At 44.1% G+C, this 22,755-nt stretch overlaps 1 protein-coding gene across 1 annotated transcript in view; it reads left to right on the top strand.

Moving 5' to 3' along the window:
- The window catches only part of TDRD5 (tudor domain containing 5), a 43,707-nt gene extending 26,208 nt beyond the window's left edge, over nucleotides 1–17,499 (top strand). The window contains 6 exon segments of the mRNA XM_015426674.1: nucleotides 1,765–1,831; nucleotides 4,231–4,431; nucleotides 5,988–6,137; nucleotides 14,593–14,820; nucleotides 16,279–16,465; nucleotides 17,252–17,499. Of these exon segments, the coding sequence (XP_015282160.1) occupies nucleotides 1,765–1,831; nucleotides 4,231–4,431; nucleotides 5,988–6,137; nucleotides 14,593–14,820; nucleotides 16,279–16,465; nucleotides 17,252–17,499 (1,081 nt within the window).
- The last annotated feature ends 5,256 nt before the right edge of the window (nucleotides 17,500–22,755 follow it).

A 22,755-nucleotide genomic window follows, 5' to 3' on the forward strand; every position in this document is an offset into this window, starting at 1 on the left:
TTTCCGTGGTCATGTGGCCGGCATGACTAAACACCAAGGCGCACGGAACGCTGTTACCTTCCCACTGAAGTGGTACCTATTTATCTACTTGCAATGTCTTGCTTTCGAACTGCTAGGTTGGCAGGAGCTGGAACTAGAGACGGGAGCTCACTCCGTCATGTGGCAACTTGGGTCTTGAACTGCTGAACTACTGACCTTCCACAGCCTGCAGTTCAGCGTCTTAACCACTTGAGCCACCGCAGCTCCACATACAATCCCATAGACGGAGGCAATATCTACTGTTTTTTCGTACGGGCCATAGCGTGTTCCGGTGGCACATTCATCAGTGGCGGCTCCTAATCAAAGGCCTGGTGGAAGAGCTCTGTTTTACAGGCCCTGTGGAACTGTAAAAGATCCCGCAGGGCCCTGATGTTATCTGGGAGCTCATTCCACCAGTGTGGAACCGTCACACATTTGTATATTGATGTTTTATACTGATTGAAATAAATATTGGGCCCCTTATTTTGTATCCAATAAACCTTTTTGGTTCTTAATTCATTTCTTTGGGGTTATATTTTTGTTCCCCTCCCTGTTTTTTTCTACATCTGAAGGAAATACAGTTGAATTTCACAATGTTTCTTGATTAATTTACTTTTTTCCTGATGTGGATTATTTTGAAAATTTGTGGCAGAATTGGAGTATCTTCATCTAATATGTGTGTGTTTTGCTGAGCCTCTGTGGAGAACCTCAATACCCATGGCTCAGTGCTCTCACTCTGAAGTAACCTGGCAGTAAGGAGAATTTTAGCATGTGTAAGGAGAAATTTTAGCATGGGCTGTCTGCTTCGCCCGTGTGATGAAATAGTTGACTGTTTAGGCCAGTGATCCCCAACCTGACGCCTGTTTGCTTGCTTCCTTGCCTTCCCAGGCACAATAACAATCAGTCAGCTCTGTCAGGTAGTGGCATGAGCAATGATAGGATCGCTTTGGAGGCTGGGCTTGGGGGTCCAGCAGAGCAAGCCCTAGCCTCCTCACTTAGACCATGCTGTCTGCTCCGCCTGTGTGATAAAACAGTTGACTGCTTAGATCAGTGATCCCCAACATGAGGCCTGTTTGCTTGCTTCCTTGCCTTCCCAGGCACAATAACAATCAGTCAGCTCTGTCAGGTAGTGGCATGAGAAATGATAGGATCGCTGTGTAGACACGTGCACGACACAGGATCATAATGGGGTCTTGTTTTCTAGAGTGTCATGTTTGGCCCAGACAGAGAAGAAGTAAAAGAGAGAGGGAGAGAGAGGAGGGGCAAAAGCATTGTTGGCTGCAGCAGCATATATTGATTTTGTAAGGGAAATGTGCCTCTAGTAGCCATTTTGTGATTGGCCAAGCTTCCCAGGGCAGTCATTTTGTAGTGGCCCCCATTACCTTTTCTTGATCTCAAATTCCAAAAGTGCCTGCAGGCAGAACAAGGTTGGGGACACCTGGTTTCCACTCTGTTTCCCTGTATGAGCTTCAAATGTTGACTTTTGGCTCATTGTCCCATATAAAATCGATACGAGACACCTGGGCCTGATACAGCCAGTAAGAGCTGACTTTGAACTGCTTGTGCCGATAGTTGTTTTTTGAGAACTGGTGGTAATTTCTATGCTTGCAGTGTTGCCTTTTTAAACAAGTAAATAACCAGATATGAAAAAGCTTCCTGCTGGAATGCCCAGTCAGGAGACCAAATAGGATTCCTGATGTTGTCGCCTCCCAGTTTCTAAGTTTTATTACTTTGCTCTTATGGCAGGGACTGCTATGCAGATCTTCCTGCCCAGGCTGTACCTTGTTGCTTGGCCCAGATGACACCTGCAAAGGTATGTAAATATTCAGTGTGTAGTAATCCCAAGCAATTGTAAGACAGTAACAACTGTCACACGAGCTTGACAATCCCTTGTTGATGTTGCTCGATCCTACTAGCTGTTGGCTGTCAGCCACCGTGCCCCACCTCCCTGAGGAACCGCAGAGGCCTCAGACTTGCGGGAGAGGAGGAGGTTACGTCACCACCCTCTGCTCTCCCTTGGCAGGTCAGACAATGCACTCTCTCTCTGCTTGTCCGCTCTCACGTCGCCTGTGCCTCATCCTCCTCGGCCTCTGCTTTTGGTCCTCTTTTATTCCCTCTTCATGTCACCTGTCTCCCCTTGTGCTCCAACCTCCACCCCTCCCCCGGGCCCCGACCCCTCCTCTTATGCCGGGACGCTGAGCCGTGGGTGTGGCGTCTTCCCTGCTCGCTCGCTCTCGGCCCGACAGTTGTGCAGACTCTGTATTTCTCCCTCCCCAAGCTGCTCTGAGCCGTGGGCAGGCTCTTGCGCCGGGCCAGTGGCCTAGCACAGTTCCCTCTTTTCCTCCGGGGGCTTCCTTCCCCCTGGCCTGTAGCTCGTCTGGGGTGGCATTGTCCTGAAGATCCGTTGGCATCCCGTCAGGGCTTGGGGGACTCTGCGACATCGGGGTCGGTCGCCCCTGCCTTCCTGTGAGTGCCATGGGGGTCGGGAAATGGGGGGTCGGGGGCATCGGAGTCCCGAGCGGTGGCGGCCATCCCTGGGGAGGCTTGCCTTCGGGACAACATAAAAGCAGATCTCTCATACACATACATATTCATACACACAAAGAGAATGACTGTTAAGCGCATGAAAATTCAGCCAATACTGTTTAATTGTGGGGCATGCACTGAGACTGCCTCTCGGCATAAACTTTTTATGTAGTTTATGAACAGAAGAATAGCTATGAGTTTTTACTCTGAAATGTCCACTTACAGTTCCTTCCAGCTCTACTCAAACCTGATGGTATGTGTCATCAGAGTTTGAAATAGAATTTGCAGTCTTATTTCCTCGAAGTGAAGGAGCCCTAATATCCAGATTTTTATTTGTAAGGAGTTAGCTGTTTATATGAAAAGCTACTTGTGACGCTCCTAAGTTATTTTGAAGCTGATACACCAGTGCATGTATATTGCTGAACTGTTCTGGACTTAATAATTCGTAATTGTATGAATTGAAAAGCATTGCATTTGGGAATATGAAGTGATAGAAATTTCACTGGATAGGGTTATGGCTTGTTCACATGTGCAAGTGATGAACATGCATCAGTAATCTATATTTGTGCTTAATAAGATAGAGCTTTTATTATACCCTTTACTCAAGGAGCTTAGGGTAACATACGTGGTTCCCTCATCACCCAGATTTATCTTCTCAATAATCCTGTGAGGCAGGTAATACTGAGAAAGCAAAACTGGCCCAAGGTTGCCCAGGTAGTCAGCCATTTTGGTCTGAAGCAGTAGAACAAATTTAGAGTCCAGTGGGGCACCTTTAAGACCAACAAAGGTTTATTCAAGGCAGGGCTATTTTTGGGCAGGAACGCACGGGAACGGAGTTCCGGCTGGCTCCCAAGTTGGCCACGCCCAGCAGGAACTCTTTAGCATAATAGGCCACACCCAACAGCAGAAACTCATTAGGATTGGCTACATTAGGGGTGTGTGGCCTAACGTGCAAAGGAGTTCCTGCTACAAAAAAGCCCTGGGTTTTGACAACAAACAAGGTAAACAGAATAAGAAGCAAAAGGTGGGTGTGGCTGGATGACCACACTTCTGGTAACGTGGGGGTGTGGTCTAATGTGCCAATGAGTTGTGATGTCAGAGGTGTGGCCTAATATGCGAATGAGTTCCTGCTGTTGGGTGTGGCCTATTATCCTAATGAGTTCCTGCTGGACTTTTTCTACAAGAAAAGCCCTGATTCAAGGTATGAGCTTTCATGTGCAAAGCACACTTTTCCAAATACAGTGGAATGGGAGGTAAGGTTCAAACTTATAGACGGGCTGAACAGCAAATGAACATGTAACATGATGAAGATGTTTTAAGCTATGCAAAAGCTGAATTAAATAACAAGCTGAGGTTATAAGATCAACAGTTGTAAAGCAATAAATATGTCAAAATAAATCTGAGACTCTTTGTTGGTCTTAGAGGTGCCAGTGGACTCTAAATTTCCCCCCAAGGTTGCCCAGTTAGCCTCATGGCTGAGTGGCGATTTGAGCCTGGATGCTACAATTCTAGTCCAACACGCCAATCACCATGCCAGCCTGCCTCCTATACCACAAGGAATCTACACTGTGGGCTGTGTTGTCCGTGCTATAATGGTGCCCTCTGTATAAACCGATGATTGATGTCTCTTCCGGTTCTCTGAAATTTATTTTGCTTGACTTTGTGCTTATCCTTTCTTCGCTCAAGGGCGATTGGACTTCTGATGCCATACTTGAATTCCAAAGGCTGTGTGAATTAAAGCTGCTGGTGGGAGTGGTGGATGAATACATAGATGGCGTCCTTCATCTGTTCCTTTGTGACACCAGCTCTGATGAAGATATCTACTTTCACGATGTATTGAGATTAGGAGGCCATGCAGTCTTCTGCAGACAGAACATTCCTTCCAAGGTGAAGGGAGGACAAATTACTGTAGAGAAGGCTACTTCTGTGAGGGGTGATCGTACAGGTTATAAGTAAAGTGTGGCATTGAATCAAAACCAACTCATGATGACGCCGTGAAGTTCCACCTTATGAGGTTTTCAAGACAGGAGATGAACAGAGGTGGTTTTGCTATCGTGTTCCTTTTCATAGGAGCCTCTGTCTTCCTTGGTGGTCTCCCATCCAAGTACCAACCATGCTTAAATTCCAATTTCTGATGAGATCAGTCTAGTCTGGGCTATTAGGGCTGCTGCCCAAGAGATTAGTATTAATATAAATAGGGCATGACAGTCTCAGACTGCTTTGTAGTGAATCTTGCTAAGCCATGGGAAAAACAACTTTCCCCACTGAACCAAACCAAAGAAGTTTGATAGGCTGATGGCACACCCTAAATCTTAAGCTTCCTGAGTGGAAGGTTAAAAAGGAGCATGTGAATAGTTACCTTTGTTTCTGAAAGAGCCCTGTCCCAAAATCTGTGAAACAACAGGATTATTTGTTTATGGGATGAATGAATTAGTTAAAAAAACAAACCAACCTTAGATCACCTTTTTTGCTGTTTTAAAATTAGTTACATTATCTCTTTTTAAAATAACCCTGTTTAATGTGAAACCTGCTTTTGATACAAACCAGCATGTGTGTCTGCATGTAGTTCTTTAAAATTCTGTGACTACACCCCAGTTAGCATTGTCTCTCATTTTTGCAATTTTGTTGCTTGAAGCATTTCGTCACGGAGTTATGCCCACTTAGCAATATTGTTAAACTATATGGATTACAAGGGCTAGTCCCAGTTTGCAACTACCGGTACATAGCAAATACTCTGCATATTGCACATGCTACATAGCAAATACTCTGCGTATTGCACATAGAAAACAAGTACATATTTGGATAATCACATCTGATGAAGTTGTCCCGCGAAACGAAGCTGAAAGCCGGACTTTTCGTTATTTTTTGTATCTATTTGTTATTCTTTGCTATTGTTGTATATCTGAGGATACTTGTAATTATTAAGAGTTTGTATAAATATTGTCTATAGTAGTATCACGTTGAATAAGACTTATTACGCATTTGGTAACGACTTCCCCAGTTTGTTTATTTTTGGTGGCCCGAGTGTTTGGTGGCATGTCCATATACACTCCCTTGTGCTCGTTGCAGAAAACATCAGTGGACTGTGGTACCACACAGTGGGAAGGAGTCAGAGAGAGACCAGTGGTTTGCCTCATCTCTCTAGTCCAGTCTGCCTATCAATTTTGAAGGCCACGGATTTAATGCAGATGCTTTTATATAGAGACTTTTGAGCCAGAATTGTTAGGAATTCTCTCCGTCTTGACACTTTCATTATAGATTTCAGCCATTTAATGAAATGTCGGTAATAGCATTTTTATGAGAACCTGTGAAATGAAAGACGTTTGATCATTATAACTGGTCTCTGTCCTGAAGCAGATTTTTATTGTCTTGAAATGTCATTCAGAGTTTATTCTTGACAAGCGTAAAATAGTTCCTTAACTGTCCTTGTTTCTGTCTAACAGGGCTTCAGAGAGTTGAATCCTTCCTCTTTATATCTGAAGCCCAGTCCAGAGCCAAAGGTTGGTTTGGAAAAGGCAGATGCTTCCCTGTTTCTTCAGGGCCCTCCAGGAACACCCTCTTCAGAACCTTGCAAAAATGAAGTCCATTTCCAGGTGTGTTTTGTGGATGATTATTTTTTTTTTGCCCCGTCCACTTTATTGCCTAACTCTTTACCCTTCTAACCAACTTATAGTAGAGAACTCAAGTTTTGCAGTATGTAAATAAATGGGGGAAACGCTGAAGTGTTTGGTCCTCTTCTGATTTCGAACAAAAGACAGAGGAGAACAAGACATGGAGTTTTATAATATTTTGCAATGGTATGGTCAAAAGTTATTATATATCTCCCATATTATTAGAATTAGGGAGAGCCCAATTAAATAGATGGCTGATAGGTTCAGGACAGATAGGAATGATTTCTTTCCACAACACGTAAGGAGTTCCCTGCCACAAGATATGATCGAGGGGACTTGGCAAATTCATGCAAGGTAGGTCTTAGCAGCAGGTGTTTGCTTTGATAGCCAAATAGAACCTCTGTGTTCATAGGTAGCATAGCTTGGGATGCCAGTTACATGGGAGTCACAGCAGGGGAGACCTCATGGCCCTTCTTCTGTGCTTCCCCAGAAGCTACATATTGGCTGCTGTGTAAAGGAGCATGCTGAAATATTCGTAACTAGTTGGACTGTTTGGACTCGCTTTATCATCACTAGTCATGTTTTTTGGGGGGGAAGGGAAGAAGAGGAGTTGGTTTTTATACCCCACTTTTCACTACCCGAAGGAGTCTCGAGTGGCTTACAATTGCTTTCCCTCCTCTTCCCACAACAGACACCCTGTGAGGTAGGTGGGGCTGAGAGAGCTCTGAGAGAGCTGTGACTGACCCGAGGTCATCCAGTTGGCTTCATGTGACGGAGTGGGGAATCAAACCCAGTTTTCCAAATTAGACTCTGCCGCTCTTAACCACGACACCAAGCTGGGAGGGTCCTGTGCTAAAGTGTCCATCCTTGGTGATACTAACTTGGCTTCTTTTGGGAGCTTTCTTGTGGTATACCACAGGGTTCGATCTTATGACAAGTGTTGAGCATCTAGAGTCCATTGAGTGAGATCTTCCAAGGCTTTGAGGTTGTTGTCAACAGTCTGCTAATGACACTCAGCTCTGCATTTCTCTGACTAAACATTCTGGTACAGTTGCCTTGGTTCTAAAACAGCATATGGAACTGTGCTTATGAGAATGAGAATAAACAAACTGAAGTTAAATCTAGACAATGTAGAAGTGATGCTGGTGGGGTGTAGTCCAGTCATGTGTATGATTTGCATTGCACAAGAGGCCTGCCCAACATGGAGATGTTCTCTGTGGGGGCACTCAGGAAATGTACACAAAGTGCTTGGCTCACCTGTATAATTTGTGCCAGAGTTCCAAGTTGTTGTGTTGGTCTTGTGACCTGTAGCCCCCATACTACAATTACATTCCATGTTCCCAAGCACAATTTGTTTGTTCACTTCTGAAGAGACTGGTTGTTCCTTTCTGGAGAGCCACACCCTAGTACTTTTCATGTACTAAGCCAGTCACCGTTCCTTTCTCCCCTGTCTCAAAGCATATAAGGTACCTTTTCCACCCCCTCCTTCAGTCTTCCTTAATTCCAGATGCTAGGGTCAAGTTGAGGGAAGTCTCCGTGTCCTATTGAAGACATAATGTGCAGTTAGGTGGACCATGATCTGATCCAGCAAGGCACTGCTTACATTGTGTGGTTTCTGATAGTTCTTGACTCTGCTTGTTCTTGCCATCATGAGCTTTATCAAGGCGTTCAGAGGGTGCGTTCAGACGGCGTGCTGAGAGCGGTTTAAACTGGTCCGGTTCTGACACGATTATTTTTACTCTGGACAATTGCGATCACACGGGAGCATGTGTTGGGTTCCCCCCCCCCTCAGTTTGCGCATGTGCATAACTGTTCATCCGTGGAAATGAAAAAAATTATCCTCGCACATGTACAGAGCCACTAGGGCAAATCATCGATTTCGCTTGACAGTTGCGCAGAGCACCGTGATTTTACCGCTTTGACAGAAGACTTCCCTTTAAATTTTTCGCCCGAAACTGGTCTCTTTGGGATCTCGAGCCCAAAACTAGTGACTGTTTAAATGTTGGTTTTAAAAACGCTGGAGCGGAGCTCCGCTTATGCGCATACCACTGATGCACAAAAAAATGGCAGCTGAAAAGCGAAAGACTTGGGCTTTCGAGTGGGGAGGGGGTTTAAATAATTGGAAGTGGCTTAGCACCACAGGAGCGATCACACAGGGGAAACTGCAGCTTTAAACGGGAGAGCTGAGAAAACACCACTTTGGGACCTGGTAACAAAATGCTCCGGGTTAAAGGGGTTTTGAGCAGGAAACCAACAGCTGGGAACAGGAAGCAGATGTTGACTGTGTGATTGTGCATATAAAATCTGTTGCTGAACTGTCACGACACCAGATCAGATGGCACATCTGAACTCACCCAGGATGTTGGAAGTCCAAGTTATCAGTATTCCTGATTCCTTAGTCTGGCTCATGCAGCTTAATTAACTATCACACTTGTTTACCAATCCTTTCATTCAGCTTGGGGGCAGGCCTGTAACCTTTTATTTAAAACCCCTCGCACACTAACTTTTGTGTAAACAATAATATATCCTTATCGTAAGCATGGGATTACTTTTTGGAATCTAATTTGTGGTTCATTTGTGACTAAGGTAATAACCTATCCTCAAATATTTCATTTCCTTGTATGCCATAAATATTATCTAGAAGTTGTAGGCAGCTGTATTGATTGAAAGCAAAAGCCAAAAACAAGAAGTCTGCATAATAATAGGAGGAATTTTTAATTACTTGGTCCGAGAATGCCAGTGATGCAACCCACACACTAGCACTGTTTTAAATCTATATTTTGGCTCAGCATTTTACACAGGATGTTGAGAAGACCAGGTCTGAAATTCATGCTCTGAGATATTTGTGTGTCCCCCCCCCTCCTTGATTTTATTTTATTTGAGTGGATTTTATTCTAGCCTGGTATTGAATTTTGATGAACGTGAAAGCCTGCATGCTATTTTGTGTCATTTTGGTTGGTTCTCAAAAAAATATTATGTGGACTTGTTTTTTAGGCTAAATATTAGCTGACATTCATAGAGCTGCTTAGGATCATGGAAGGAGCGTACACTAGTCTCAGCGTGGCAAGAGAAAGTCTGGGATCAGTTTATAATGGCGAAAATTACGGATTCCTTGAAGAGAGCAAATAATAGCAATACCCCCACTTACACTAAATTTGTTTGGATTTGGGCCCCAGTGTTAGATTATATGGTGACGAATGATATACTCCCGGCTAAGCAGATTTACCATAAATGGTTATATTTATAGAGTAGAGATGGTAAACTCACAGTATTGCAATAGTGCTGTATGGTGTGTGGATAGATGTCAAACTGTTAGTAACTTTCTTAGATGTTACATGTTGAAATCTAGGACCGATATGTTTGTGTTATATGTAACGCCTTTTACAAAACAATAAAAAGAGATTTTTTTTAAAAAAAGAAGGAGCGTACACTGTGTGTGTGTTGTAAGCACCGTCAAGTTGTTCCTGACTTATGGCAACCCTATGAATTAATGACCTCCAAAACATCCTTTTGTTAACAGCCTTTCTCAGGTCTTGCAAACTGAGGGCCATAGTTTCCTTGATTGAGCCAATCCATCTCATGTTGGGTCTTCCTTTTTTCCTGCTGCCTTCAACTTTTCCTAGTATTATTGTCTTTTCCAGTGACTTGTCTTCTTATAATGTGACCAAAGAATAATAGCCTCTGTTTAGTCATTGTAGCTTCTAAGGAGAGTTCAGGCTTGATTTGATCTAGAGCCCACTGATTTGTCCTTTTGGTGGTCCACAGTATCCGCAAAACTGTCCTCCAACCCCACACTTCAAATGAGTCACCTTTCTTCCTGTCAGCTTTCTTCATTGTTCAACTTTTACTCTCATACACAGTAATGGGGAATAGTGTGGTATGAATTACCTTGATCTTGGTCGCCAGCAACACATCCTCACACTTAAGAATCTTTTCTAGCTCCTTCATGGCTACCATTCCCAGTCTCAGGGCAGTGATGCTCTGTATTCTTGGTGCTTGGGGGGCAACAGTGGGAGTGCTTCTGGAGTTCTGGCCCCGCTGGTGGACCTCCTGATGGCCCCTGGGTTTTGACCACAGAGTGTTGGACTGGATGGGCCATTGGCCTGATCCAACATGGCTTCTCTTATGTTCTTATTCCCTTTCTGTTGATGATGGAGCCAAGGAATAGAAAATCTTGAACAATTTCAATTTCTTCACTGTCAACGTTAAAGTTGTGTGATTCCCCAGTTGTCATTACTTCTGTCTTTTTGATGTACAGCTGCAATTCTGCTTGGCACTTTCTGCTTTAACCTTAATCAGCAATCATTTCATGTTTTCACTGTTTTCTGCCAGTAATGTGGTGTTATCTGTTTATTTCAGATTGTTAATGTTCCTTCCACCAATTTTCACTCCACCTTCATCTAAATCTAATCCAGCTTTCCTTATGATATATTCTGAATATTGATTGAAGGGACAGGGAGATAAAATATATCCTTGTCTGATGCCTTTGCCAGTTGGAAACCATTCTTTCTCCATATTCTGTCCTTATGGTAACCTCTTGTCCAGAGTATAGGTTGTGCATGAAAATAATCAGATACTATGCCACACCCATTCATTTTAAAACCAGCCACAGCTTATCATGATCTATGCAATCAAAAGCTTTGCAATAATCTATGAAACACAAGCTGACTTTCTTCTGAAATTCTCTTGTATGTTCCAGTAACCAATGTAAATTTGCAATATGATTTCTAGTGCCTCTTCCTTTTCTGAATCCAGCTCTAATATCTGGAGTTTCTTGTTCCATATATGGTAACAGACTTTATTGTAAGATTTTGAGCATCACTTTACTTGCATGAGAAATTAATATGATGGTCTGATAGTTGCTGCAGTCTTTGTTGTCTCTTTTTTTTGGAATTGGAATGCAATAACTGAGCATTTCTAGTCTGTGGGCCATTGTTTTGTTTTCCATATTTGTTGGCATATTCTTGTTAAGATTTTGATGGACTCAGTTTCTGTGGCCTGAAATTGCTCCACTAATATCTGCTCCTGGTGATTTGTTTCTCCCAGTTGCTCTCAGTACAGCCTTCACTTCACTTTCAGAAATTGTACACTCCTCTTCAAAAGATTCTTCTGGGTCTCTAAATTTACTCCATTTTTAAACCATAAATAGTTTGCACCAGTATTAAACATTTCAGCTTTTGAAACATGGAAACAAGCAAATCTTACAACCTTGGTAGATGTCTCCTCCAATAAAACTCTTTCCAATAAATCCACTTTAGAGTCTAAATTGGTTCCAATACTTTAAAATCAATCACCTTTGCTCTAAAATTAATTAACCTTCCTACATTACTATCCACTCCATTAACAGACTTTGAAAGAGTACTTCAGGCCAACATCAACTAAAAAAAAAGAACACAAACACCTGATCTCAGCTTTATACAAAATCCTTTGCAACTTAAATAGTGAAAAACCTTTATCCTATCAGACTTTGTGGCACAGAGCCTGTAATAATGCTCTCGCTGATGATATATGGCTTAAAATTTGGAACTCATCCCCTTTTGATTCTAAAATAGCCACAACAAAACCCCAAACTTTCAAAATTCTGACTCATTGGTATCTTACGCCCCCCAAATTATCTTACTCTAACCCATCATTATCTGCATTGTGCTGGAAAAAATGTGGAGAAACAGGCACATACATACATTGCTGGCTATATTGCTCAAAAATAATAATTTCTGGGATATAGTGCTCAAATCTATGTCATTACTGGCTACACTGTAGCCTTATACTTGGAAAATCTGTTCTTAAATTGCTGGTCAAATAACTCTTGCCCTCATTCCACTAAAGAAATAATCTCTATCCTATTGTCAGCTGTGAAAACGGCTATAGCAATTTGCTGGAAAAACAAATTGGTGCACAATCTGTCTCTCTGGCATTGAAAAATCTAGGACCATTACGTAATGGCAAAAATCATAGACAACCTGTCTCCAATTGAGGCACACTCCTCCCATTCCAGTTTTATCGCAATATGGTTTCCTATATTAGACTATTGAATACAGCAACAGGTAATTCCAAGTGAAAATGATTTAAGAGCCATATTCATGATTTATGTTTTCTCTGTATTCCTGTATATAATTCTTTAATTTAAAAATATCTTTATTCAACCCAATAAATTACAAAATTCATATACCAAAAGTAAGATAACAAATGTAAATATACAAAAATAGCACATAAATGAAATGCCAGAAGCTCAATACAACAAGGTTTCCATCTCTCCCAACTTGTTCTTTGTGGGAAGGGAAATATCCCAGGCAAGTCAATTTAATAACATCAATTTAGTCCAGTCCTTCTCTCCCAAGGCCATCGCAACTTATTCTTTCCGGGTAGGGAAATAACTCAGGCAAGTCAGTATCCTGTATGTCACATTAATTGCCCTGTAGTCTTTGAACAAAGTTTTAACATATTGAATTGTATTTATTATATATTGTATTTCCTGTTACAAACTTGAATAAAATGTTTTTTTAAAAGAAGAGATTCTTCTGGGAAGGAATCTGCCATCTCTTCTGTATACTTCTTCAGTGTATTATTCCCATCTTTTCTCTATTTAGTCCTGTTCAGTTAATGTTTTTCTGTGTTAGCTTGCACTAGCCTGGTGAAAGTTTTAATTTCTCCCCCCTTTTGAACAGCAGACCCTCATGCCTCAGCAAACTGCTTTTGAAGCTGAGACAGGTTTTCAGGGCGGGGGTGAGGGGCCAAGAAAAAATGAGAGATTCTCTTTGGGTTCATGGGGTACGTCTCATGGTTCTGGCGGTGATCCTGGCGTAACCTTGGAAAATTTGGGGGTTGAATGAGTCGGTATTGCTGTAAGACAAACTCACACAAAGTGCCGTCAAGCGTTTACGTTGAACCAATGAACACTGACAGGCCTGTTCTTATTTCTAGAGGTGTGATGAGAAAAGTGAGGATTGGGCATGCCCGAAACCTGAGCGACAGGCATTGGGGCATGGCTGCTTGGATGTTTCTGCTAAGAAGTCAGGTGACTGCCCAGCAAGAAACCGCTGCAAAAACTCTCCTGAGAATCCAAGACTAGTGCCAAAGGAACAGACTTCCCAAGCTAAGGTGCAGAAATTAAGAATATTTACAACTAAACCGTATATAATCCTAGATCCTCACATCGTTCCACATCATCCAAGGGGCCTAGCAGAGCAGAAGAAGCTTCAAGCTGGCAGCTGGCATTCGTGGGGCAGCTGAATCACTGCTCTGTGTTTGTGTTGTCATGACTCAGTGATTCTACCCCATATAGGGCAGATGAAGCTACACTTTCCCATCTGTATCTCAGAGCTCATCTGGTGGTTGAGACCTAGCTGTTTCCCCCCACACCCAGCCCTTGCAGCACTTTGCAGAATGATGTTCACATAAATCATTAATCATTATTCCCAGAAAACCTAAAATATAGTGAGATTGCCTTTCTCATTATAATGCAAACCAAAAACATACTAACAGAGGCAGAGGGACAAGTGGATCGATAAAATCTCTTCCTAATTCTTTAATTAGTTAACTTGAGAGCTTTGCTGGATCAGACCAGTGATCCCATCTGCTCCAGCAACCTGTTTCCATACAGTGGCCAACCAGTTGCCCTGGAGGGCCAACAAATGGGTCCCTGTTGCTGCCCCCTACAACAGGTACTCAGAGGGTCTCTTTGTTCACCATGGCTAGTAGCTATTGATGGACCTCTGTTCCATGCATCTGCCTAATCCCCTTTTAAAGCCATCTGTACTTGTGGTCACCACTATATCCATTGGCATGAATTCCACAATTTAAAGACCCATCCTTTGCCAGTGTACTGTCGTGTCAGACTAGGATATGGGAGACCCAGGTTCAAATCCCCTCTCTGCCGTGAAGCTTACTGGATGGTCTTGGGCCAGTCACATCCTCTTGGCCTAACCTACCTCACAGGGTTGCTGTGTGGATAAAATGGCAGTGCAAAGAATGATGTCGGCCGCTTTAGGTCCTGAATCCTAAGCAGATTTTGAATCTATCTTCTGTCTCTCCCTTCCCCAAAATGTCTGTCCTTCCTTTACAAAGCAGTTGAAGCCATGAACATGAATTGAGAGAAATGTCATTGTTACCTATTTTTATGGTAATGCTTTGTACATTACTCTTTCTATTTATTTATTGAAAAGTTAACATCGGAGGGTCAATGAGAACCACTGTTAATATTTAAACATTGTTTGTAGGTGTTAATATTTAAACATTGTTTGTAGGTTATGGAAGTAACAGTGCTATCTTAAACAGAATGATATGCTAAATTCCACTGAAGTCATTGGGCTTAGAGGAGTGTAACCCCTAATATGGCACTGTAATTTGTGGGGCATTCCCCCCCCCTGCTATCGGAAGTTTATATTACCATTTCCCTTTTGTTAATAGCACTGGACCATTGCCTTGGTTTGTCTTCTAGGATACAGCCAGCCCGTGTTCAGTCCCGGAGATGCCATATCTGGAGCCTGTCTATTTATGCACAGAAATCTGGGATGAGGACTGGATACCTCTCTTGTCTGTGGGAGAAGAAGAAAAAGAAGACAGTACCTGCGATAATTCATGCTCAGACGTTGCAGTGTTCCCCAGCCAAACTTGTATCACCGAAGGGGGAAATGAGACCCAGCATAGCCAAGAACTGGAGCAACAGGTGGCTGTTGTGGAAGGAAGGGAAATGAGCTACTGGCCACTGGTGATGTTATAGTCCTTGTGCTGTTACATCCACTAACCTGTATTTTATAGCTCTTTTCATTGGCTTGGTTGCGACTCAACGGCACGCTTTACCCTTTTATTATCCCAGAAGCTGAGACTGGAAGTAGCTCTGGGCCTATAGTGAAAATGAGGATAATAGTAAAGACCCAGGAGTAGACGGGGAATTGTAAATGGCCCTGGAGCTGAGTGGCCCCTGTGGTGCTACAACTTTCAGCACTGCATGGGCCATTCAGCTCAGCAGCACCAACAGTGGGCATTATCTCAACCTTTCTCCGCCCCTCCAAAAAGAAAACCTGTCAGCAGTATGGGGAGGAGACATTTTGTGAGCTGACACCAGCTGCAATTGCTGATGAAGGGTCTGAGTCCAGAGGCCCCTGAAGCACTGGCAGAGTTGCTGGGCTTGCTCCTGGTCACCAGTGGTCCTCTGGGGCCGTGCCTCACAGAGAAATTCCTCTGTTGAGTTAAATGGCCAGCCTTCTCCTAGTAAACACAGAAAAACCTGAACCAAACCAGTCGCCTCCCCAGAGAGAGCCCCTCTCCCGTAGCCCAATACTCCCTAACTTCATTCTTGTCTTGACTGTCCAAATCGCTCCTTGTCTTATTTTCATGGTCTATCCGCCATTACTGCTTTACCCTTTTCGAAAACAGTGTAAACAGTTTATGGCAGAACGTGGACGTTCAGATATTTCCCAGTGTCGTCGTTGAGAAAACATCCTGATTTAAAAGTAACACAGCCAAAATATTGCAAGATGTACTTACTGACTTAAGTGGTTTGATGAAATCCTTCGAAGTCTCTGCAACCTGTGTGTCTTCCAGGATCAGTCCAAACCTGTTGATAGCATCAGGTGACCTCTGAGGGGGGCTTCTCATTATTGGGGAATGTGGTGTCTGCCCTTGCATGGCGGCGCCCTGCCCCAATGCCATTGCTCACTGTTCCATGCCAGCCGTCTCATGCTCCCGCTCTCCTTTAACCCCGGTCCTTTCGATAGGGCAGGGAGGGGAGAGAAATCAAAATGAACCAAAACACTGCAAATTCTGCTGAAGTGGACATTTTGTAGTGGAATGGGCTGCATACCTCAGGCAGATACTCCTTCCAGCAAATAGCTAGCTAGACCTAGTTTTCCTCTAGCACATGAGGGGTGGGTGGGCTGGCATATTTGTACTGGTCGGCTAAGATTCTTTCTAAATGTTCATTATCTTGTATTGCATGAAATGGCTTCTTTTAGCTGAGTTTTAGTGCGGCCTTGGCCCATAGACTTCAATCAGCCTTTAATGATTTGGGAGACAGACCGGGTGTAAATGTCTTGGGGAATCCATGGCAATGTGCCTTGACCTGCAGACTTGGGTTTCTTCATGCAGTAAGCAAGGCTGCTTTCCCTGTTCCGTTTGATTGCAGACAGCTGAACCTCCTGGAAGTGCAACTGATTGCTTGTCACAGGCCCTGGAGGAGTTTTACATCTCCATCGTTCATTCCCAGCAGTCTACAGACCCGAGTCAGATTGCCCTCGATGCAAACGAACTGTTTGCCTGCAACTCCACGCCTCTTCCAGAATTGCCCGCCTCCCCTGTCGACAGATGCAGTGGTACTTGTGGGCTTATGACAAAGCTGTCTTCCTGTATAACCAAACAAGTATACAAAATCCCGTTGTGCTGGGGCTCTGGAGTCTAGTGGCATCCAGCAGTCTGCAATGTATCCTGTTGGGTGGTGAAACAAGAACCTTGTCCCGTAGTAATGCTCTGGATGTTATAGTCACATTGGTCCTAAAGATACATGGCACAGGTGTCAAGAATGCCACCTTTCTTAGGGTATAGATGTTCAACATAGGTTCTTGCATTATCAGGAACGCCATTAGTCATCTGCCTGATTTGGGAACCAAAGAGGTGGCTTGGCTGAACCTAACTCAAATGCCAACCCTTCTAACACTAATAAGAGTTTAGACCTTATTAGCCTGATGATCTTCAATGCTTGTTTGCGTTGTTAATCCCTCTGGGATTTTCCTAAACAGTGGGGTATAAATATTTTAAAATAATGTATAGTGTATCCCACAATGATTTATCAGAGCACCCTGTGGTGCATATAGAGGTCCAGTTCACACGGGTGCCACTGTGAGAAGCAACCAACAAATCTGGCATTTTTCTTGTGAAGGCATTTCCTGGCCTGGGACTGGGGGGGGGGGGGGGGGTGTAGGAAGGAATGATAATTCACCCCGCTGTGTTGGTTGTTAATGCGGCTGCCAGATTCTTGCTGCAAAAGTGTAAATCAGCATCCTGATAAACCACAGCCAAGACAGAGAGCTGAATTTGGATCGAATTGATCATTATAACCACTGTGATACTCTTCTTTGCTCTTGTTGCTTTTTACTGTGCAGGAGAAGTGCCTTCCAAGCAGAAAGAGGACGATGCCTCCAGGATGCAACTTGTTGCCTTATCCACTCCCAGACCCTGCCGTGTCCAAGGAGAGACAGATCCCAACAATGCCTTGGTGTTCACTGCTGAACTTCAGGGCTCCCCGGTATTCTTTATCCCTTACAGCCCTTCTGCAGCCTTGGGGGCCTCTGCCCGGCTAGTCACGTCGGGTGGCTATTTCTCCCACAGCCGGAGGAAGTTGAATCCGTGAAAGAGATCAAAGGGTGGCTGGATGCCTTTCAGAGCAATGTCAGTGATCTGTCGCTTCATTAGAGATGGTGGCCCAAAATCCTGTGCCTTTGGAGGCTGTGAGAACTTGGTTTATAATAGGGTTAGAGTCCAGTCCCTCCATGGACCAAATGTCGGGCTGAGTGTTTGTTTGTTTCCCATGTGTGCTTTTTTTGCCTGTTCTACAGTTGTGTTTGCTGTATAATAGAATAATGTGTTGACAGTTATTGCACAGATGTTAGGTATTCACTGAAACTCTTCTAAAACATGTACAAAAACGACTAGCAAGTTGTGGGCACATTTATGGAAAGACACCACTCTGGGCTACGTCTCACACAGGTCTGAAATGTCCTGGCAGAGCAGTTAATAGCCGCCTAGTTCAGAACTGGATGTGCGAAGAGGGGAAATGACTAAGACAAAAGACGAGAAGCATTGCTTCCATGTTCACAGCCTTGGGGACCCTGATTGGGCAGAAAGGCCGCTCTAAAATGTTCTAAATAAATCAAATGTCAGGCACAAGAGGGTAACGGATCTTTTGGAATTTCTTGCCTCTGTAGGGCTCAGGGGCTTCAGCATACAGTGACTGGGCTTGTTCCGCATGCTAGCAGTCTTGAATAAGCTGCAGGAATGAACTCTGTATTAAAGGAAAGGGGAGTTGTCAGAAAAAGGTTTTGAGCTTCAAGAAAAGAATTTCCATTTTTGTTTTAATTTGATAAATAAAAGCTGTTTGCACCGTATGTGTCCTCAATGGAGACTTTTAAAATTTGGATTAAGAAGTGCCCTAACTCAACAGCAGGCCTAGGCCACATTGTTACACCGCACAGGAAGCAACATCATAGGTGACGCTCTGGTATTTGGGCAAAAACGATGGTAAAGCTGGCTTCTACCATTGATTTTTTGCCCAAATATCAGAGCATCGCCTGGAAGTCGCTGGCGTGATGTCACTTCCTGTATGACAATGGCAACGTGGTCTAGGCCTTCTTCTTTCTACTGGTAAGTTTCCCTGCCGGCCAGCTGATTGGCAGCTGGGGAGGGTAGGGCCTGGCAGCAGGGGGACCCCCGCCTCCACCGGGGTCTGGCAACCCTGGTCTTTGGGTATGATAACAGGATTCCAAGAAAAAAGAATAACCTAGCAGCTTGCTTCTTATGTTTTGAGATGTTTGATGAGGCCTCGGAACCAGCTCTTCTGGAACTGAGGATTAAAAGATGTCCTGCCATCCATCCCAGGCAAGACAACAAAACCACCTAACTAGCTCTTTCTTTTGAGCTGCTGGGCTGGAGATCCCCAGCCCAAATTGCTCTGGTGGAATGGCTCTGGTTTCCAGTGGATGAAATCCTTTTTGCAAAAACGAGAAGAAGAGGGAAGGAGCCCTCTCTCTGATGAGGCCGCAGACAACCTTCCTGTAAGGGAATGCCTAGAAGTGTTTTCAACACACTCGGTGGAGCTAACATCAGAGCGCACAGTAATGTCTTCAGCACAGAGCTCATGGTTTTCAGTGTTTTCTAAGGGACGTTGTGATTACTGAATCCTTCGAAGCACCAATGGGGTAATGGAGAACATCTGCTTATACTGTATAATTGGAGACACCCGTTTGGTGTGTTCTCACTATTCTTTACACTTAAAAAGAAGAAGGGAATGTTCAGAGCTATTTGAGGCCTTGAAACTCCTCAGCTGCATCATGAACACTTGCTGATGAAACCACCAGTCATGACACACTTTCAGATGGTTAACATGCAGTCAATGTGTTTAGCCAACCCAGGGTACTCACTGTATCCTGTAGTTCAGGGACCATGTCACTTTCACCAACTGGAAGGGATATACATTGACAAAGGATATATCTCTGTGCCCCCAGACCCAGTTTGGCTGTAGTGGTTAAGTGCATGGACTCTAATCTGGAAGAACTGGGTTTGATTCCCCACTCCTCCACGTGCAGCTGCTGGGTGACCCTGGGTCAGTCACAGTTCTCTCAGCTGTTCTCTCGGAGCTCTCTCAGCCCCACCTACCTCACAGGGTGTCTGTTGTGGGGAGAGGAAGGGAAGGAGATTGTAAGCCACTCTGAGTGAAGGGCAGGGTATAAATCCAGTCTTTTCTCCCCCTCCTTCCTTCCTTCCTTTAAAGTGTTGCTCAGGTGTCTGCAATCAAGTGGTCTTGCATCCTTCTCCTTGTAGGCATTTGAGGGTCTCTGATCAGAGCAGTGAATAGTGTGTTGCAAGGACAGGAGCCCTGGTGGAATGTCAGGTAGGACCTGTTTTTTCTCTTGTAATGCCAAGATCTCCTGTAGGGGCTCCCTGTACAAGAACTCAAAGGATGCAAAGCTACAGTTTTCTGCTCAAGTGGAAATTATTAGTTTTGAAAGCGAGGAGGGGGGGAGAGAGCAAGAGCATGAGGACTGTCCCCACTCATTTCCCTAACTGCCTGGGAACTAGGTCCATAGTTAAAGTCTGCAAAGAGAGAATAGCCTTTTTCACAAGTGCATGTGTACCAGTATAATCCTGTTCATTTGTCTTCTCGGCACTTCGGTAGGCTTGCGCAAATGAAATGTCCAGTCCGAATATTTTCCAGTGTGTGGGAGGATGGGGCGCCTGTGTGTTGTTAGCTGCCATTTCTGATAAAAGTTGCTGATGTGCTGATTAAGCAGCAGCTGTGTCTCATCCAGCTTGTGGGCATCAAGAGCGAATAGTTCAACCAGAGTCAGTTTCCTTTCTGATGCTTCCGTGTGTTAATGGCCCAGTCTGGAGATGGGGTTTGAGCACTGCTGGCTGATGCAGGTTGATGTAGCCATCTCTTTGTTGTTTTGGGATGAAAACAGATGCAGCATCTTAGAACTGCTGGAAGTAGTTTGATAATGTCTCATTTCCTCTCTGTTCTTGGGCAAGCTAGGCAAATATTGGTTCTGCAAGTTTCAGAGTGATTGAGCTGGGGAGGGAAATGCCAGGTGGGAAGAGAACCCGTTGGCTAGCACATGTAATGACATCAGTGCGGAGGGAGAGATGATGGAGTGCATCCAACTGAATATCAGTGCATTCATCTCCAGCTCCATTGTGTTCTGTTAATGCAAGGATCATTGTCCAAGCAGTAGCACTGGACATAGCATCATTTTCCCAGTGATTTCATATTCTCAGACCAATGGAGCTGCCATTGGCTCTGTTGCAAAACTTAGATGATGCCAAGTAAGTAACATGATTTTGAAATGGGGCCAATGGAGGCTCTACACGGTGGTCTGTAGATGGTGAAAAGGGGAGGGGTGAAGATGCGTCTTCCCATGCACCATAGTCACAAGCGGAAAAGGGCTGTTGTGCATCTAGGGGGTACAAAGCTATCATACAGCCGATGCAAACTTCTAATGGTGGGCACAAGAATATTGTAATGCATAGAGACCCCTGAGGTCCGTAATCACATGGGATGGAAGATCTCCTGGGTTATTCATACGCCAGCACTGTCTTGTGTGTTAAGTGCTATCAGGTCCCTTCTGACCTACTGCAATCCTGTGAATTAATGACCTTCAGAATGCTCTGAAGTTAACAGCCTTGCTCAGGTTTTGCAAACTGAGGGCTGTGGTTTCCTTCATTGAGTCAATCCACCTCATGTTGGGTCTTCCTTTTTTCCCGCTGCTATCAACCAGTCCTGGCATGATTGTCTTTTCCGGTGACATATTCTCATAACGGGACCAAAGTATGATAGCCTCAGTTTAGTCATTGTAACTAGTCATTGTAGAGTTCAGGCTTGATTTGATCTCGAACCCAATTACTTGTCTTTTTTTTGGCAGTATCTGTAAAAATCTCCTCCCGCACCACATTTCAAAGGAACCCGCTTTCTTCCTGTCAGCTTTCTTCATTGTCCAACTTTCACACCTATATATAGTAATAGGGAAGACTATGGCATGAATTATCTTGATCTCGGTCATCAGTGACACATCCTTACACTCAATCTTTTCTAGGTCTTTCTTGGCTGCCCTTCCCTGATCTCCTTCGGATTTCTCGGTTGCAGTCTCCCTTTTGGTTGATGGAACCAAGGAGCAGGAAATCTTTAGCAATTTCAGTTTCATCACTGTCAACCTTAAGCATGTATAATTCCTCAGTAGACAGTACTTTTGTCTTCTTGATGTTTTGCACTGCACTGATATTCTGTAATCAGCGAAATATCCATCCTGCATGATTACTAGACTTAGGGTGCTTCCTCATAATGCTATTTTTATGCTGCTGAAAGAACCACTTTCCTCAATAAGGTACAGGAAATGAGGGTACCACATAGTATTTAATATAAAGCTATATCCCCTGCTAAAAGTTGGTTAAGAACATAAGAACATTAGAGATGCCAATGTTGGATCAGGCCAAAGGCCCATCCAGTCCATCTGTGGCACACAGGGGCCAGAAAAACCAGTGCCATGGGGAGGTCCACCAGTGGGGCCAGGACATTAGAAGCCATCCCACTGTTGACCCCCCCCCCCAAGCACCAAGATGACAGAGCATCACTTGCCCCAGAGTCCCTATCCATACCTTGTGGCTAAGCCTATCCCCCCACCACGGTCAAGATCCAATAATAATTGTTTATTATTGTGTTTACAAAATAACAGCCTTACAAATGGGGGAGGGGAAATCAGTGACTTGACTTGCTACAAAGAAAATAAATTCTTGATTTCCCCCTGCTCAAAGCAGCTGATAAATAACCAAGAGTGCCAATTGGCAGAGAACAGGAAGTACCTAATTAGGCTGCAAAGAGAAGGAGAAGCTAGCATCTTCAAGGGGCAGTACCCCGGGAAGCTCTGGCACCCTATCCCCCCACCACGGTCAAGATCCAATAATAATTGTTTATTATTGTGTTTACAAAATAACAGCCTTACAAATGGGGGAGGGGAAATCAGTGACTTGACTTGCTACAAAGAAAATAAATTCTTGATTTCCCCCTGCTCAAAGGAGCTGATAAATAACCAAGAGTGCCAATGGGCAGAGAACAGGAAGTACCTAATTAGACTGCAAAGAGAAGGAGAAGCTAGCATCTTCAAGGGGCAGTACCCCGGGAAGCTCTGGCACTGCTATTGTATTATAGGGTTTTGTTGTTGTTGTCCAGTCGCACAGTCGAGTCCGACTCCTCGCAACCCCATGGACCAGATCACGCCAGGCCTTCCTATCTTCCGACGTCCTCTGAAGTTTGCTCAATTTCATGTTCGTTGCATCTATGACACTGTCTAACCATCTCATCCTTTGCCATCCCCATCTTCATTGACCTTCAATCTTTCCC

Source organism: Gekko japonicus, unplaced genomic scaffold (genome assembly GCF_001447785.1).
Source record: "Gekko japonicus isolate JY-2015 unplaced genomic scaffold, Gekko_japonicus_V1.1 scaffold2396, whole genome shotgun sequence".
NCBI lineage: Eukaryota > Metazoa > Chordata > Lepidosauria > Squamata > Gekkonidae > Gekko > Gekko japonicus.